Source organism: Phalacrocorax aristotelis, chromosome 4 (genome assembly GCF_949628215.1).
Source record: "Phalacrocorax aristotelis chromosome 4, bGulAri2.1, whole genome shotgun sequence".
Taxonomy (NCBI): domain Eukaryota; kingdom Metazoa; phylum Chordata; class Aves; order Suliformes; family Phalacrocoracidae; genus Phalacrocorax; species Phalacrocorax aristotelis.
The window spans coordinates 78,316,329-78,335,026 of NC_134279.1; the positions used below are offsets into that span (position 1 = coordinate 78,316,329).

The 18,698-nt window shown below is 42.0% G+C and overlaps 1 protein-coding gene across 1 annotated transcript; it reads left to right on the top strand.

The window, feature by feature from the left end:
• Positions 1-855: 855 nt before the first annotated feature.
• SUCLG1 (succinate-CoA ligase GDP/ADP-forming subunit alpha) lies at positions 856-18,192 on the top strand. The gene is made up of 9 exons (XM_075092182.1): positions 856-1,006; positions 8,674-8,777; positions 9,681-9,797; positions 10,331-10,543; positions 10,632-10,689; positions 13,024-13,107; positions 13,714-13,865; positions 14,793-14,981; positions 15,983-18,192. The coding sequence occupies exons 1-9, from the start codon at positions 955-957 to the stop codon at positions 16,007-16,009; spliced, it is 996 nt and encodes a 331-aa protein (XP_074948283.1). The 5' UTR covers positions 856-954; the 3' UTR covers positions 16,010-18,192.
• Positions 18,193-18,698: the final 506 nt, after the last annotated feature.

Below are 18,698 nucleotides of genomic sequence, written 5' to 3' on the forward strand. Positions count from 1 at the left end.
AGCACATATTTAATTTGTTTGACCAACTAATTTATATGTGGGTTTATATATTGGTTACTCAATTAAAAGATACCACCTTTTCTTGAAAAATGTGACTTTTTTTGGATTTTGCACGCCCCCACAGCCACAGGAGGCAGTGAGCCCTCCCTGTCCGCTAATGCCTTTGGCTTGTTTGGAAATGCTTCTCCTCACCTTTACTGACCGCCCACTGAGGTACCGTGCTGGCTTTTAACAGGCAGCCACGCCAGGCACCGATCAAAAAGTGTTTTGGGCCTGAATTTAGCACATTTTAGGCGCTATCAGGGCTGGTTGTCACCATCACCCTGCTGTCACCCGCCCTGCGGGTCTGTAAGGAGGTTGTAGTAGGGTGTTGGTCTCTTCTCCTAAGTAACAAGTGATAGGATAAGAGGAAATGTCCCAAGTTGTTCCAGGGGAGGTTAGATTGGGTATTAGGAAAAATTTCTTCACTGCAAGAGTGGTCAGGCATTGGCACAGGCTGCCCAGAGAGGTGGGGGAGTCACCATCCCTGGGGGTGTTCAAAAAACTTGTAGATGTGGCACTTCAGGGTATGGTTTAAGAGACATGGTGGTGTTGGGTTGGCGGTTGGACTTGATGATCTTAGAGGTCTTTTCCAACCTTAATGATTCTATGAGTCTGTGATTCTGTGATTGTGCCCAGCCACCCGGCCTCTCCCCGGGCCCGCCGCGAACTACCACACCCACAATGCACCGCGGGGCTACCGCCGGCCCCGCCCCACCGCCTCGCCTTTGATTGGCTGCCGCCACGGGAAGGGAAAGGGCGGTACTCTGGGATGAGCCAATCCGCGCGCGGTGTTGCCCGGCGCCGCGCCGGGGTGGGCGGGCAGTGCTCAGGCGCCGCTCGGGCCCGCCCGCCCGCCGCTCCCCGCTCCGTTCCGCCGGGCTGCTGTCATTGCCGTTGCCATTGAAGGGGACGATGTCTCACTGCAGCCGCGCCGCCGCCCGCCTGCTGGGCCGCGTCCTGCGCCGTGAGTACCGAGCCGTCGCCGCCGGGCTGCCGGGCCCTCCGGGCTCCCTGGCAACCGCTCTCCGCCGCGGCCTGCTCCCCCCGGGCCGCCCGCGCCGCCCCTCCGCAGCAGGCCTCCGCGGGGCCTGAGGGGGGGGATCGCTGCTGCCGCCGGGGCCCGGCCGCCTCCGCCCGCTGCGGGAGGGGAAGGGGCCGGGCCTGTGCGGGGCAAGGTCACCCGGGGGAGGGGGGGCCTGTCCCCGGGGGCACCGGCAGGCCCGTGGGCGCGGGGCTGCGGCGGACGGATACACCTCTCTCCCGGGCCTCGGCCCGCGTGTCCGCATTGAGGGTGGTCAGCCGCAGGTGTGGGCTTCAGCCTGAAAGTTTTTATGTGTATTGTTCTGAAGAACACAATAAAAAAATAAAGTGCCCTTTTTTTTTTTCTTTACACTGCACTTTTGTGCAGTTAATGCCGTATTCTCTACTGAAATCAGAGTGGGTGTGCCTAGGCATAAGAGCTGTTTCTTGGAATCAAAACTGAAGAATTGGTGTATTAGTCTCGGTTCTTGCAACTGAGAATAAATGGACAAACTTAAACGTACCTCATCTCACTGCACGCAGTTTCTTTTTGTCTCGGTGTGGTGGTAAGTAGCAGGTCAGGGTCTTGTGATGTGATCCCACAAAATTTTAAGCTGGCATGAGTTGTTCCTGTGGCACACCTACCATCCCCTCAGGTATCCATCCATTCCTACCTGTTGTCCTCCATGAGCAGGAGCAGAAAACTCTATTTTCTTGCTGTACTGTTAATTTCTTCCAGTTCAGCTCTTTGAATTGTCTCCCCTGAGTCTCATGAGAATTGGTTCTGATGAAGAGGAACAGATGGGAACGTAGTACCTCCAATTTAGGTTAATTTATGCTCCCAGCAAAGCTACTCTTGAGTGCAGTTTTACGTGTTAAAAACCCACGTTGTTCCATTTACAAAGAGCAGTAAGAGATTCAGGGAAAAGCGATTAAGATGGTTTTGGGTGGGTGGAGGGGAAGAAGTAGTCTAAGTGGCTCAATAAGTGTTCTGTTCGCAACAGTTCATGAAGCCTTTTAAAGAAACTCCTGCAACATGAAATGGTCCTTCATTGGAAACCTTCCTTTGTTTGGTTTGATACTCTTTAGAAAACGTTAAAAGGTGGCTGAAACCTTAAATTTGGACTTCGTACGCACATTTTCAGTAAGAAATAATTAACATCTGCTTCTCTGAGGGGTGATTTAAAATCATGAGTTCCTAGTGTTTTCTGTTGCAAAAGCGATGCACATGGGTGTGTATCCATAAAGTTCAGTTCAGGAAGTTGTGAAAACGTAGCATGAAACATGTCAGTGAATGATAAGTGCTTGCTCAAAGGTCAACTCAAAGCAGCGTTTCTATATGGACAGAGTCAAGAAAGACTGGTGTCGGGCTATACCACGCTTTGAGTCTCTGTAGGCACCTTAACTGTGATCGGAGAGTCAGGATTAGGGATTTTATGTTCCAGGCATGTTAGAAAGCTTTGTAGAGCTCTTAGATTAAAAGATTACAGTAAATTATGTGAATAACCCTTGCAAAGAATTGCTGCAGAAATAACAATGTAAATTGAAGAATTTGTTAGTAGTTTTTTATGTAAATAGTATGGGGGGAGGAAAGCTCCGAAACCTTTAGCTGCACATGTTCTTGTGGAGTATACATGGGAAAAACTGATTGCCTTACAAGGCACTGAGAAGAATGTGCTTGTTTCCTCGAGGGCCTGCAGTTTCACTGAGATGCTTCACTTTGTTTCAGCTTCTCAAGTTTGGAAGAAGGCTTTTCTTTCAGATGCCACCGTGTCTCCCATGACCTCATGTAGCCTGTAACGTCCATCGCAATGAGCGGGGATTTTTGATTAGGAAAGAGAGGTGTGTCGAAAGGACTGAAATTTTTCTGAATGTCGTTTGCCTGTTAGTCCTAGTTTTGTTTAATATGGTAGGTGTAGCATCGTCATTGCGTCTGTCCTTTACAGACCGATTAATTTACTTAATTTCTCAGCTCCTATGCCATGTACATAAATTGGGTTTTCTGTAATTAACAGGAATTTGGCAAGGGAATGGTGAGAGAAGAGAGGCTGGGGTACAATACCTAGAAGTCCTTCTCTGAGTACATGATTCTCCTTAAAAACACGAGTAAGATATTTTGAGCAATCCCTCAATAGCATGAAAACTTTGTCAATAAGGATCATCTTCTAATGCAACTGACACCTTTAAGGGTGAATTCTATAGATGGGTTTGGGGAGGAGGGAGAATTATCCAAATATAAATAGGGGTGTGAATATATGCATGTGGCCTGATAATGAAGACTAAAAGCTAATAAAGAACTAGGATGGGAACCTGAAATGTTCTTGTTAATATCAAGCTTCTAGTCAGCGAGCTCTGAAATTTGCTGCAGCACTTTGGTCTTTGCCAAACTTTTTTTTCAATGTCTATACTCTTCTGTAATGTAAGAAGCTGTCCAGAGCTGTTTTTGTTGTGTCCTCTTCAGGCCATGCATTTGTAGCCAGAGAAGGGAGACGGTCATAAAAAAGCACATTAAAAATATACAAAATGTTGGAAGGATTTCTCAAAAACAAACTGAAGGTCCGTAACTGATGGAAAATAAAGGGAAGGGCTGTGAAAAAAACCCACTTTCTAGCATTTTGACTAGCGTTCTTTGTACCTCAGTCCTTCCACGAGTTTCCCCTGCACTGATCTCAGTTTTCCTCATTTCTGCTGGAGCCCATATGATACCCAAGGCTTTCTTTTTTCCTTATGTAGGTAATAGAAAGGAAAAGGACTATCTTCCTTCCTCCATTACTCCTTGAAATAGCCAGAGAACTTGGAGATGAAGAATTTAACTTATTACTTTTCAGTCTTCTGGCAATGTAGGTATCTGCTCAGGTCCTTCTAGAAAGGAATATCTGCTCTTTTGCTATGCTATTGTGTTGTGCTCATTTTGTGAGCACGCTCAGATGCTACCCCAGCTTCCAAACTTTGTTTTTGTGTGGGATAAATGTGGGCAAGAGGGAGGCGCGGTGACTTGGATCCTGCCTGTAGCTCTAGGGGGTCTTGCAAGAAGTCCTGAAAATAACAAGTTTTCAGCTTTGTAAAGTTTGAGTGAGGAAGAGATTTAGCCCTTAGTATCTGTACTGTCAGCTGGCTCACACAACACAAATAAGCTGGGTAAATGTAGCTTGTGTAGTATAACTTTAACTGAGATTTGCTCTGGGAGGTGTTGCTCCTCAATGACTGCCTGAAAGCTCCGTGTAAACAGTATTTGCATTCGATGTGTGCTTTAAAATACCTTGCAAATAGATAGACCAGTTTTCTTTTTGACATGTAAATTCATGTTTGGACTTCATGATAAATAGTAGTGTATTTTTCTATAAAGGCTTTTTAGTTGTAATACAAAAGTGGGCTTAAAGCCCCACTCAGGGCTACAAATTGTGAGTTTTCTTTTAAGAAGTAAACACAGCTGGGTTTTCCTGTTAAGTTGGGCTGCGCTGAGTTCTGGGCTTGGCTGGGGCCTTGTTCCCTGGAAACGGAAGAGTAACTACCAGCCGCACGTGTGCTGGAGGTATTTCTGTCTCTTCGTTTCTAGAAAGGTTTCTTTATTGTAAAAAAACTGATTTTTTTTTTAAATATGCAGACTTATACCCCTCTGCTAAATTTAGATCACACTTTTCAAACCTGTCCTGCGATAGCAAAGTTTTGGTATTTGAGTACTTTTCATAGCTACTTGGTCATCCTGTACAATGGACTAAAGTAGGTTCTTGCCACAGCTATGCAGAAGGTGGAGTACTGGAAAGCCAAAATAAATGTGTCTTGTTGTTTGCATAACTTGTTTTTGAACCACAAACTATGCAAAACGGAACAGGGATGGGGCTGAAGTGAAAGGGATTGCCTGGGAAAGATTATCCAGTTTCTTATTTTAGCTTTAATACTCTTTTCAAAAGAGCATGGGCCTTTGTCGGACACATTAATGTTGTGTTAGACCTCTGATTATACAAAATACAGCAGTTCTGTGTGCTTTCGGTAAGATTTGTATTTGATAAGACTTGTCCTTATGCTCTGGGGCTTCGTCTGGAGCCTGCACTGTTGTAACTTGTGGCCTGTAATTTAGACTTGTGCGTTAAAATAGCATCGCCAATGAGTTTGGCTTTTACTGGTTCACGGCTGAATCCTGGTAACCAGGAGAGCAAATAACTTTTTTTTCTGTGTGACCTGTCTTCTTGAAGGAATGTGCATTTACACTCGGGCACCCTCATTTGTTCTAGTAAAAGCAATTGCCTGGACAGGTGTTGGAAGTTGTGAAGCAGTACGAGTTAGTGAATGAAGGTCCTGGGTGGAAATTGAGACTTGGATTCTATTTCTGACTCTTACTTGCTGTGAACTTAGGCATACCATTTTGATTTCCCACCTGTTTCCTTCTTATCTTATATCTGTCTCAACTATTTAAATTGCCAGCTGTTTGCACCCGGGACCTGCCGTTTGTGCCACGTATAGCAGAACCTCATCTTGACCAATGCCCCTGCTGCTCCTACTGTGCTGATAACTGGGGCAAACTTTTCGCTTCAGGCAAGGCTGTGGAGAGGAATACAGGGTTGTATCATGTCAGTTTAAAAACCCCCCAAAACTGAGACTCATCCAGCCCAGAAAGTTCAAGGTGATATATATATATTTTTTAATTTCTTCAAAACTATATCGCTCCCCAGACATGTGCCCATGCTAAGCTGCCTCTCTCTGAAGACAGCAAACAGCTCAAGGCTATGGCCAGGCTTTTTTGAACCAGCTGTATTTTCTCTGAACCAGGGCTCTTCGGGCATGTAAGCAGCACATAAAGTTTTCAAGAGTAAATCCATACAAAGCTTGCAATTTAAGCTGTCTCTTAGTTATCAGTGCCTCAATTTTTTTTTTTTTCTGTTGTACTTTGATAGCTTGGAAAATGCTCAAAAGCTTCTTATCCTTGAAAAATATATCTATATAGACTTCTCAAAACTGAGAACTGACACACTAAGCTTTCAAAACATTTTTGTGCAAGGTTATAAATAGTAGAAAATAGATATGAAACAGCTGAGCTGGGACTGTAGAATTGCTTTTATGGTATAGAGAAAGGAGTGACTATTTGTCAAAGGTTGGGTTCTTTTTTTTATTTTCCCCAAATACTGAAATTACTGGATGCACGCTGTGTGCCTGGCAAGCTGCCCTCTCTTAGTTTGCAGGTGGATTTGTCAGCGTTGTAGCACAGTCAATATGTGTAGAACTTAGATTTGAATTGGTTTAGTGTTGCCTGTTTATTCCTTACCCTTGCAGGCCCATCAGAGGGCTTTCAAAACGTGCACTCTTATACTTCTGGTATCCAAGACCGTCCTCCGAAAGGCATTGCTGGTGGTAGGTCTTGATTGTAACGGCTTTTTCACAGGGGGATCATCCTCTGCTTTTTTTCAAGCTTGGTTTTCACCCAGTTGTATCCTGTACCTGCGAGGGATTGCCTAGATGGCCGGGATCAGGTAGGGCGATGCCCTGTTCTCCTGACCAGCAGGGCAGCTGTTTCTGTGCTTATTTTCTCTCTCCTTTGTTGGAGGCAGGCTGCTGTTTCAGTTGTGTGTTTCAGTGACTTGGTGTTGCAGCTCAGGTGCAGCCTGCAGAGCGTTGCAGCCTTGTCTAGGAAGGCTAAGCTGTTGGCCAAGCATTAAGACCATGCTGTGCTGTCTCCTGTAGCTGTGGCAGTTGATCAGCAAAACTTTCCTGTACCCTTCCACAGACAAACTCACAACCCTGGTCTTTAAATCTTTGCTTCAGACATATTTGGTCTGTTACTGCTTTGTATTTTTCCTTGGCATAAAAAGTTTTGTAACAGTATTTGTGGATAAAGATGTGATTTAGGTTAAAACCCTAATGGTCAATATGCTGACACGCACTTTTAGCACTTTTCTTACAAGTTTACTGCATGCTAGTGTGTCGATTTCTCTTTAAAATCTAGCTGAATTTTATTTTATGTTGGTCTGAAGATGATGTGCTGCCACAACTCCTTAGAGAATGGCAGGAGGTGGTTGGAGCTGAAGTCCTGTGTTTCTGTCAGCACTTTTGAAGAACGGAGTAAGGACTTCAGATTTAGCAATAACACCGGTGTCTGTAGGCTGCTTCTGGCATGGGTTTATTATTCTTCTCACTTTTTGTGAATAGAATTAAAGCGTAAAAGCAGTGTATCACTAAAATTTAGTTGGCAAAAGTACTTCTGGAGGAGTCCTACGTAGCTCTGTGGTAGAAATATGTATATACACGGCTCTTAAATTTTCTGGACTTTTTTACTACCCCATAGAAATTGTGTTATTACTAGATGTTAATAAAGCTTCCCAATAAATTCTGTGCATTAGCAGTTTATATTGAAGAATGCTTTTTTCCTTTTTCCACTTAATAGCTTTTGCTTCCTTTCTAAAAATAGAAAAAGAAAGTCCGTCCCTTGTTCAGGCATGCCTAGCCAATATGTGGAACAGTCCAGGGACCATGATGCAGAATCTTATTTTTATTTCAACTTCACATTTTACTTCCTCAAATCTTAAGTGGTAAAGTTTTAAAAGAGCTAAAGAGGTATATAGCAACATACTGGTGTTAGTTTCTGTATTAGGATTGGTACCTCCCGTGTTCACTCTGAGCATGAAATATGTTTTTTATCTAAAACACATAGAGGGAGTAAATCAGTTCTGATCCCCTCAAAAGTCTGGTATTTGAAAAAGCATATGGCAAGGAATATAGGCAATGCATACATCCTTTTTATACCGGAAGACCTTTTTTTCCTCTTCATCTCAAGCTTTCTTGCATGGTAAATTACTGTGTGTTTCTTTTTCATCGTTTGATGTCAACATATCTCTCCCTTCAGCAGAGATGCAGTCACTCTCCTTGTCTTTTTGATACCAGCATGCACTGTGCTGTTTTTCTGTAGTTGTGTTCTTTTGTTTTTTTCAGTACCAGAGTTGTGAGAACTAAATTGAAAATGGTTCTAGTGGAGTATCTGGAGAGCTGTGTTTCCTCATGAGCCCAAGCCTGTTTCAAGCAGTGATGCCTAGGCTCCCGTAGCTAGGCATCTGTTGAAAAAAGGTCTTTCACTGTATGTCTTGCTTGGCATTAGGTTTCACCTGGGGTGAGGGACCCTTGACCTCTTCAGTATCTCTCATTGTCTCGTATAGACTGTGCTATGTACACAGAAGGTGTAACAGTACCCATGTTATAACAGCCTCTGGGATACCAGGATATTAGTTCTGCTTTGTCACTTTGCAGAATTTCTTAGAGGACAGAAACGTGCTCACTTTTAACTGAAAATAGTGGTTAAGATGGTGTTTCCGTCTGCTGTTTGTGGTGACTGGAGTTCTGATATTAAGTACCCAATATAAGAGATACCTAGCCTGACTCCTAGCAAACTGAGTAATCACAATGTTAAACAGAATGAATTGCAGGTGTTTAATATCTTAGAATAACAAGTCCTAAATACTTAAAACGTTCGGAGCTGCTCTTTGAAAACATGAACTACTGGATCAATTCTTCTTTCGATATAGGCATTAATATATATGCACTTACTTGATAGGATGTTTTTTGATTTAGAGTCTAATGAAGCTGTGGATTAATGGTTTGTCCTCTCTTTTTCTTTTTTTTCTCTAGTGCAACAGAATGGAGTACGACACTGCTCCTACTCAGCATCAAGGAAAAATCTGTACATTAACAAAAATACAAAGGTTATCTGCCAGGGTTTTACAGGCAAACAGGTATGTATACAAATGATTTCTTCTATTACCCTTTCAATTCGGGAAGTTAGTTGGCCAAACCCCGCAATATGTATAATATATATAAAAGGGAGTATGTACTGGCTTTGTCTGTATTGATAGGAAGCTGGACTTCATGGTCAGGAGGGTCCCTTCACCACTGTACTTTCCTTTCTTTGGTTGAAATAGACTTTTTTTTTTTTCTTAAATAGACTAGTTTGGTTTTTTCCACTTGTGCACAAGCTTAAAACTTGGTTTTGAGTCATGTGTGTTATAGTACTTTTGATTTTTGTTGTTGGTTTTGGTCTTAAACCTGTTTACTGTATACAGCTGAAAGGGTTTCTTTGTAAAGGGAGATTTGCAAAAAACTACAAAAACCTTACCATCTTAGACATGCCTTTTTCACAAATGCCTTTGAGTATCAATGTCTGTGAGTTACATTTCTGGTTTTATTTCAGCATATTTAATAATTTTCGCATGTTCACTCTTTTACACGTTTGCAAGGGGAGGAGACTGCTTTTGCTAAAAGTAGCAGCTAGTCATGGATGAGAATGCTAATTTCTTCTATTTCATTATAGTGTTTGTCATCTGCCAGACTTGATGCGGAAAATAAAATGTGGCTGCTATGTCTGCAGGTGTATTAGCAATACACTACAAAATATCTTCCAGTGTGCAACCACAGTGCTCTGATTTAAAAGAGACAGCATAGCATATCCTGAATCCATTTAAAACATGTTGATGCACTCTTCAGAACAGCTGGTTGTGTATATGTAGTGGAAACTTCCCTTCTCGTGGCAATTTAAGTGCCATAAATTGCCTTCAAAATTATAGATAACATAAACTTCTTTTGCTTCATTGTAGTTGCTACTACATGCCTTTTAACTTTACTTATTTTCTCTCTCATAGGGCACCTTTCACAGCCAGCAGGCGTTGGAGTATGGCACCAATCTAGTTGGAGGAATTTCTCCGGGGAAAGGGGGAAAAACTCATCTGGATCTGCCTGTGTTTAATTCTGTGAAGGAGGTAATTTGCAGCAATGACTGGAGGGCAGACAATTTAATGCTGCTAAAAGGCTCCTTATTTAATTCCTCACACTGAAGAGAGAAATATTTGAGCCATGGATGTCACTCAGCAAGGAGTGAAATAGAAGCTTTTTAAAAGAGGGAGCATTCAGTGTGTTCAAGCGTGAGTTTGGCTTCCACTGTGAAGTTCACAGAGTCTGGATACACTTACTTCATGCATGCAGCTCATTTCTAAGTGATTCTGGTGTGTACAGTGAATTTTTAGTAAACTGTTACCTAAGCGTATTTATAGTGGTGTTCATGGGGCAGATCCTTTCCCAACAGTGGTTAGTTCTCAGTTCCCTAGTTGGGCTGTATGTGTCCTATACGGTCCTATGTGTCAGTGTATTTAACGCTTACTTTGCTTATAATAAATTAATTCATATCCATTCACTTAATTTATGCCTGTAAATGGACATATTTTAAATGACTAGTTGTCCAGTGTTCTCTTCCACCACACTAAATGCTTGATATCTTTTGTTATGTCCATTGTAGGCCAAAGAACAAACTGGTGCTTCTGCCACTGTTATATATGTACCTCCTCCATTTGCTGCTGCTGCAATCAATGAAGCAATCGATGCAGAAATGCCCTTAGTTGTATGCATTACTGAAGGTATTCCCCAGCAGGACATGGTCCGGGTTAAACACAGGCTGCTTCGGCAGGATAAGACTCGACTAGTGGGCCCAAACTGCCCTGGAGTCATCAATGTAAGTGACTTCTGGATTTGCTCCAAGGCTGAACCATTCTTAGTGATAGTGTGAATGTTCCATCTGACTTCTCCCACTCTTTCCTTAGCCTGGAGAATGTAAAATTGGTATCATGCCTGGTCACATTCACAAGAAGGGAAGAATTGGTGAGTTTTTGAATATTTATGCATCATCTAAAACAGAAGTTTGGTACTCTAGCGCTCTTGTTAATGAGGTTAGTCACATCCTGCCCTGAAGACAGTTGCCACCCAGTGTAACAGCTTGTCTGTCCCTTCAGTTTGTAAGTGAACTTCACCATTATCAATCCCGAAGGCCAAAATGAGTCAGTCTACCATAGCTGGCACCGAGTACTGATGTTAGAGGCAAAGCAAGTGGAAGTTTCCTTAGGTAATGTGATTGATTTAAGTTTCCCTAACACCCTCCTTTGAGGATACCTCCATTTATCTTGGGATTTGAGAGCACTAAGCTCTCCAACACTATTCCTTCCAACAACTTGGCTCCTGAGGACTAGGATCCTCCACCTGTAGTGAACTCGGTATTAGAGCAAAGAGAAGAGATTACAGGCAAATTTATAACATGACAAGTTAGACAACTATGCTATCGTGAGTGGAGAAAGTGACAAATATACTCACCTAATTCAGTGGAATTAAGGTCAAAAAGGCAGTGACTTATTCATAATCATATGTTAGTTACACACCCTGTTGCATGCGAGTCTCTTGTCCTGACTTCTATTAGTTCCTTGTTCTAAACTGCAGAAATAACAACTTGATTATTTTTAAAATAGTGCTGTGCAGGAGCTATAAAGAAAATTCTTCCAAAATATGCATTTGTACTTACAGGGCTCCAGAAACACTGTTACCGACAGCATATGCTGCTGTCACCTGTCAGTGGGGTAACCAGGTTAACTTGGGCACAGTACGCTTTGCAACATTACAACTTTTTTTGCTGAAAAGCGTATTTACTGTGGGAAGACCTGTTTAGTGCTCTTGAACTATGTGGATGCAGTGCAGTTTTTTTCTAACACAAGAAACTATCTCTGCTACTTAACCACTTCTGACTTGAGAATAAGCTGTACCTAGTGAATGCTGGAGGATGCGTTAACACTCGTGTCACACCTCCAGCTTTCAGAAATACCTATAAACCTGGAATTGAAAACTCAGATGACTGCAATTATGCCCTTTGTAGATACCATCAAGATATTGCTCTAGGACTGTAAAAGCATCAGCCGTTGTTGCCCTGAGCTCCCTTCTGAATCAAAGTTCTGTTAAGATTTTCTAAATATCTACAAGAAATATCTTGTAGTGACAAGATATCAGAATCTGAATGCAAGACACATCAAGTGCAAAAGAATATTTTAAATCCTGAATCTGGTTGCCCCACCGTTGCTGGAAACATTTTCAATGGTGATCCAACGATCAGGGAATAAAAATGTAACTTTGCCATCCTCTCAGCTTCATCTAACACTCTGACCTTTGGTGATATGCCCCCCAGCTTTCTATTACTGTGAGGCATCCGAGAATCATTTGATAATTTTGGGATGCAAGCTATAAAAATAGCCACAGTCTTTGGACCTTTATCTGTAGCTACTCTGAGGCAATCTGATCTTAATAGTAAACAGGAAGCCCTTTGCAAACCTAGCAAGAAAAAAACCCTTTGCTAGTAGACATCTGTGCTGTTCAACAGTATAAACAGTTGATAAAACCAATGTTGTTAGTCTAGTGGTGTATTTTTTCCTCTGTTCATGCAATATACTTATTATATTCCTTGTTAGATGGCTTGAAATACATAGAAGATGATGTCTGTTTTTCCTGGAAGCCTTCCCTCTTGTAGTATTAACAGAAATCTTGTAAAAATGAACAAAAAAGCATGCAAATTTTTGCCCCTGATCTAGGCTTTGTATGACCTTCCATCCCAAATTTAAAATTAAGGCTGTGATCCCTTGTAATATTGTAATATAAATGCTGAATGTGTATTGTAGAGCAGTGAGCTGCCTCAACAAATACCTTAATGGTGATAACTTGCAATTGCGCGGCGTATTCCTGTTCTGGAGGATCTCCTATGAGCCAGGCCATATAGGAGATGTGATTAATACAGAATTCTTACGTTAACTGTTGAGCTGCAACTCTGTTCCAAGTTCAGTGCATCAGCTACTCTCATGCAAGACAAGTATATTCTTCTATTTTGTGTTCGGTTTTCTTTCCTGGTAAAGCTGTAGCGTGAGGAATGCTGTCTCAGCCGATATTACTGACTTTCTGGGCAGGTTGAGTCTGTTGACAATTAAGTGTCAAAAAATGCCAACCAGAAAACAGTACAGATAGAATCTTATATAATGAGTTTTCATGTTTTGGCAAGGATAGCTGGAAAACCTGGCGTCTTGTGTTCAGTTTATTAAGGTGATTTTCATGAATATGAGGACAGCTGCCTCCGGTCATGTGCTTAGCTGTATTAGTGTTAAGTTAATCTCCTTTTCTTTCCTAAAGGTATTGTGTCAAGATCTGGAACCCTGACATATGAAGCTGTTCATCAGACGACGCAAGTTGGATTGGGGCAGTCTCTATGCATTGGTAGGTTTCCTCAGAAACAGCCTATTGCACCCGTACTAACCTGCTTTTTCTTTACTAGAAGAAATCCAAAGTAATTCCTTTTTGCAAGTGTAGAAATTACTGGATGGCAATTGTGTTGAGAAATGAGATCCCTAAGTGCTGTGAAGAGTATAACCCCCCTCTATTACCATTTCCACATCAGATTAATAAAAGCCTGTAAACCAGCTTTGAATGGAGAACTGCCGGCAAATATAATGTCAGTTTGGAAACAGATTTTCCCAAGAAGCATTGTTAGGCATTCAGTTGGGTATGTTAAGTAAATTCAGTTTCTTCCAGCAAAATTCTAGAGCTGGGGTCTGGGTCCTGGGGTGCCTTACACAACCTCTGCGTAAGGCCTAACATTGTGTTTACAGTTTGGAAGGTGATTATTCAGATATCAAAGTTTTCTGTAAATTGTCGGGGAGGTATTTGGAGTGGGAATTTGGCACTGGACTTGGGAAGAGCCTTCGGAGTTGCCCTTCTTATGAGCCTTTGGGAATGCTGAAATTTACTTTGACGCTTTTATTGTAAATGCAGTATCATTATCTTGAGTTAGTCTTTTTTTTTTGTGGTTTTAATTTTTTTCAGGGATTGGAGGCGATCCCTTCAATGGAACTAATTTTATTGACTGCCTTGATGTCTTCTTGAAGGATCCTCATACTGAGGGTATCATATTGATTGGGGAGATTGGAGGAAATGCCGAAGAAGATGCAGCAGCATTCTTGAAAGAAAATAATTCTGTAAGTCTTAAACAGCTTGCTCCCAGACACCTTGGTAGTTAGCCATCTTCTTCTGCCATGTCAAGGAAAACTCAGTTCAATCTCTAATCTCTATTTACAAAAAAAGCAAACCGCCCTACTGTTATTAAAGAGAAAGAGTTGAAAGAAGGCTGGAGCACCTCTGCTACGAGGACAGGCTGAGAGAGTTGGGGTAGTTCATCCTGGAGAAGAGGAGGCTGTGAGGAGGCCTCATTGTGGCCTTCCAGTGCCTGAAGGGGCCTACAAGAAAGCTGGAGAGGGACTTTTCACAAGGGCATGTAGCAATAGGACAAGGGGTAATGGCTTTAAACTGAAAGAGGATAGATTCAGATCGGATATAAGGAAGCAATTTTTTACAGTGAGAATGGTGATGCACTGGCCCAGGTTGCCCAGGGAGGTGGTCGATGCCCCATCCCTGGAAACATTCCAGGCCAGGCTGGACGGGGCTCTGAGCGACCTGATCTAGTTGGGGGTGTCCCTGCTCACTGCAGGGGGGTTGGGCTAGACGACATCTAAAGGTCCCTTCCAACCTAAACCATTCTGTGATTCTATGAAATTAGGAGCTTTATCCAGAGTAAATCTAACCGGAGAGCCGTGCCAACTTCAGATTTTTAGTCCTGTAGTCATATTTCTGGTGAACATTCTGTTTTTTGTAATACATGTGGCTCTGTAGAGGGGTGTTTTAAAGTTTCTGATCGCTTCTGGTTTATGATGCTTATCAGGAGAGAAAGTAATCCAGGCTCTTCAGACTCCTGATTCCATGTTGTCTGAGGTTCCTAACTGTTTGATGTCTTTGCCTGGCTAGTTGATATTAAAAAAAAACCAAACCCAGACTCAAAACCTGCCATGTAGAATTAGTTTTCATCTCACTCTCCCGTATGTAAAACAGTATCTTTTCTTTCTTCACAGGGTCCAAATGCCAAGCCAGTAGTGTCATTCATAGCTGGTCTGACTGCTCCTCCAGGCCGGCGGATGGGTCATGCTGGAGCAATCATTGCTGGGGGAAAGGGTGGAGCTAAAGAGAAGATAGCCGCTCTTCAGAGCGCTGGTGTTGTTGTCAGCATGTCTCCTGCTCAGCTAGGTAGCACCATCTACAAGGTTCGTTGCTTGGAAATTGGTATACATACTTACCCAGAGCAAGAAGCTACTTTTGAGGGAATACGAGTTGGGCGTAATTCTCTTACCCAAATATTATGTTGCTCTGAATTTGGTTAAACATAGGAACTCTGTTGACTGAACAAGCCGCAGTTATTACTTAGGTAATACGTGCACGTAGTTTTATGTAATGTTGCCTTTACAGAAAAGTAAACATAGCAAAATAGAGATTACATTTCGCTTTCAAGCGTAGCAACTTCTTGAATTGTGTTTTCTGGATGCAGAGATACAGAATTAGTTTAAAATTTGAAAGCATTCTTTAGAAATAGGGTATTTGAGGAAGGAAAGCCTTGGCTTTTTAAGTACCATTTTAAGTGCTAATCGGAACTGTGGTTGAATGCATACAGCTGAAAAACTTATGTACGGAGTAGGATTGTTTGCATTTTTCTTAATTCGTATCCAAAAAAAGGCATTGCTTCACAGCAGAAGAAATGCACAATTCAGCTGTGCTAGGTAGATTTTTTTGCCAGTGCTGACTGCATCATAGAGCATCTTCAGACTGCTGTGGGATTCTTCCCTTCTGTTGTGTTTTTTCCCTTACTGAAATGAAAATCTTTACTTTGTTGCTTCCCTGGCTTTGAATCCTTTGCTCTAAGGATTCTACTGCAGTTCTTACGCAGAAGTCGTGTTATTCAAGCCTGTTACACTATGCCTGGGAGCAAATGGTTCCTTGACAGCATTGCAGCCTGAGTGCAGTGCGCTGGCTGCAGCCTAGCACTACTGGTTTTTCGTAGCTGGTTTGGTAATGTGAGGTGGGAGAATACTTAGTCTCCTTTCCCCTAACTTGCAACTTTATACATTTTATGTTTTAATTTTAATTTTTAATTCTGGTTTTTAATTCCTAAAATCAGATTGCTAAGATAAATACAAAGTAATTTAAAATAAAATGGTAATAGAAGCATTTTCTTCTTTTCCCACCGGTAATGGCTGTGTGCTATTTGCAGGAGTTTGAGAAAAGGAAATTGCTGTAAGAGAAGACACTTTGGAATACTGTCTCCAAAACATCAGTGCAGCACCTGGCCTCCGCTTATCTTACATCTGCTAATCCTCAGTTGCCCAAATGACTGACACTGGTGTACGAATTTGACCTGGAAGCCATAAACCTTCTGGCTAAACCGGTTTTGATGTCTCCTTGGTTCAGACATTATCACCTCATTGTAAATCACAGCAAATTAATAAATCTACTACTAAATCTGATTCATCTTTTGAATTCCTGAAGCAGAGCCATTTCTTCAATCACCATAAACAAAACAATCTTTTGTAACTTAAGCACCGCCTGTTTTTTAAGGTAAAGTCGCTTATAGAGATGCTTTAAAGGATCAAGGCACTGACTTTATGCACATATCACACTTCCCTTTATTTTCAAAAAATCCAGTCTGTCTTGTTTGTTGCTGGCGAGTATGTTTGTTTGAACAACAGGCCAAAGTTTCCGTCCATTAAACCAAAGCTGCTGGATCTGAAGGGGTTGATTGTTGATCCACGTAGCGGGATATGCCTGAAGCCCAGACTTCCTTTTCAAGGCTGCTGAGCCATGCGCAGTGTAGTCCTCTACTGGCAAGGAATTCTGTTTGTTGTGTGGAGAGATGGAATTTTTATTCATAAAAATGAATCTAATTTCCCAGGCAAATGCATATATTCAGAATTGTCTGTATCTATGAAAATGATTTGGTCTGTAGCTTAACATTACCTTAATTTCCTCTTTATCTTAACTAGGATTGCATTGCTTGTGTGTGTTGAAATCCTAATAGCATTGGGACATAATGGAGGAGAATTATTATTCTCTGGAGAAGAATGTAGTAAGGTAACTTTCTTGTTAACCACTCCCAGCACTGTAATGGAAAGCCCTTTTTTTACTTTGGAAATAGCCCAAGCACTGTGCCTATAAATGAGTGTTACAAGTTTTATCAGGATGGACTAAAACCAAGATTGCTTTCTTTATAAAGAGGACTGAAAGTTCATGTAACCTGGCACTTGTCTAAAGCTAACCTTGTGTTCCATAAAGGTGCTGTTACGAAAACTTGTGTCGTTATTTGTTTAAAACTGTTCTTAGTTTTCTTACTTAAATGCCTGTGGAATTTCCTTTCCTAATGCAAGCAGTAGGCAGGTGTCTTGACAGCGACATTTACAGTTCCTAGAGCTAAGCCCTGACGAAATGCATAAAAGGACAGGTCCTATCTCCGCCGCACTGATTGTGTTTTGGTGTGCTTCGTATACGGTCAGGCATCAGTCAGATGATACAGGCCCTAGGACACAGAGAGCAGATGCTGCATTATTCACCTTGGTATGATTTACTGAAGTGAACGTGACATCCTGTCACTAGGTGGCTGAAAGCAGCATCGAGTGGTAAATCATTTGATAAAGCCTCTGACAACAGATAGGAATTTTCTTACTAGATCTGCTCAGTTTTCTGATGGTGCCTGATTTAACCTGGAGCAAAAAGACTGAATGGTGCCCTTTCACTAGAGAAGTACCAGTGCTAACGTGTCTCAGCCTGTGTAAGAGTGCAGTTCTTCACCAACCAATGCCAGGATATTGCGGCCTGTCTTCTTACGAGCCTGCTAATCAAAGTAACTCATCATAGCGATGGGCTTCTCCACAGCGCGTCTTTTGGGATGGGTAATGCTTCTTGATGAACTGCCTGAACTTCATCGTTGCCACCAGTGTTAGAGCAGATGACCTTCCAGGTCAGCTGAGGTGTAGTAAGTTTCCTGCTAGGGATTGCTCCATGGAAGCTCTTTTAGAGGTACCAGCTGTTTTAGAAGACAGCCATAAACTCCAATGACTGTTGTCCCCTGAGAAAGTGTTCCCTCTTATCTTGAAATTTGAGGATGGGTTTAAAAACGCGACCTTGATACTAATGTTTGCAGCAGTCGGTTGGTGCTGCACCTCAGCAGCTGCCCGGTTCTGTTCAAGCCTGGGCAAGCGGTCTGTACTGGCCTGGAGCGGAGCGTCACCTAAGGGTGGGGAAGAAACCTGACCTTGGCTGGTAGAAAGGCTTAGTTTTCAGTTTTCTCTTGCTGCCTGAATATGTGCACTTGACAAATATCATCAGAGCCTCTTACATTGCTAATGACAATGTCTCTTTGGAAAACGTATTCACATCTGTTTAATACCGTATGTACTTGTGAATAAATATTTTGAGTAATCTGGAAAATTGTTCGTTTATTTTTTTTTTAAAGGCAAAAGTTGTTAGTGTTGAGCCTTAAACGTGTTGCTACTTTATAACTTAGTAGTTTTTATGTGCCAGAGAAACATTGCGAACGTTACTGTGTGAGTTCTCAGGAAGTTTTGTGAAATAATCTTTTTTTTTCCCTCGTTCTAGACTTGGCAATGGTGTCTGTCCATAAATCGCTTGTGCTTTAGAGGGATAAACTCTAGATGCTCCGTTTGAATTCTAGGTGTTCATTTTGGTCAGGGGAATTCATTGCTGCGCTGATTTTCTTGAACAAAAAGAAGAGGATATAGATCCACTTCATGCTTTTTTTTTTTTTCTCTTACTGGGCAATATTTGTGTTTGAATGATACCCAACACTCTCACTAGGAGGTGCTTCTTGAGTTTGAGGGTGTTAAATTTTTTTTGAGGTTGATCAGAGAGGTCTGTCACACCTAACGAATGCTATGCCGTTTCTGTTTTTTAGAATGTATTCATGCCTCATTTCT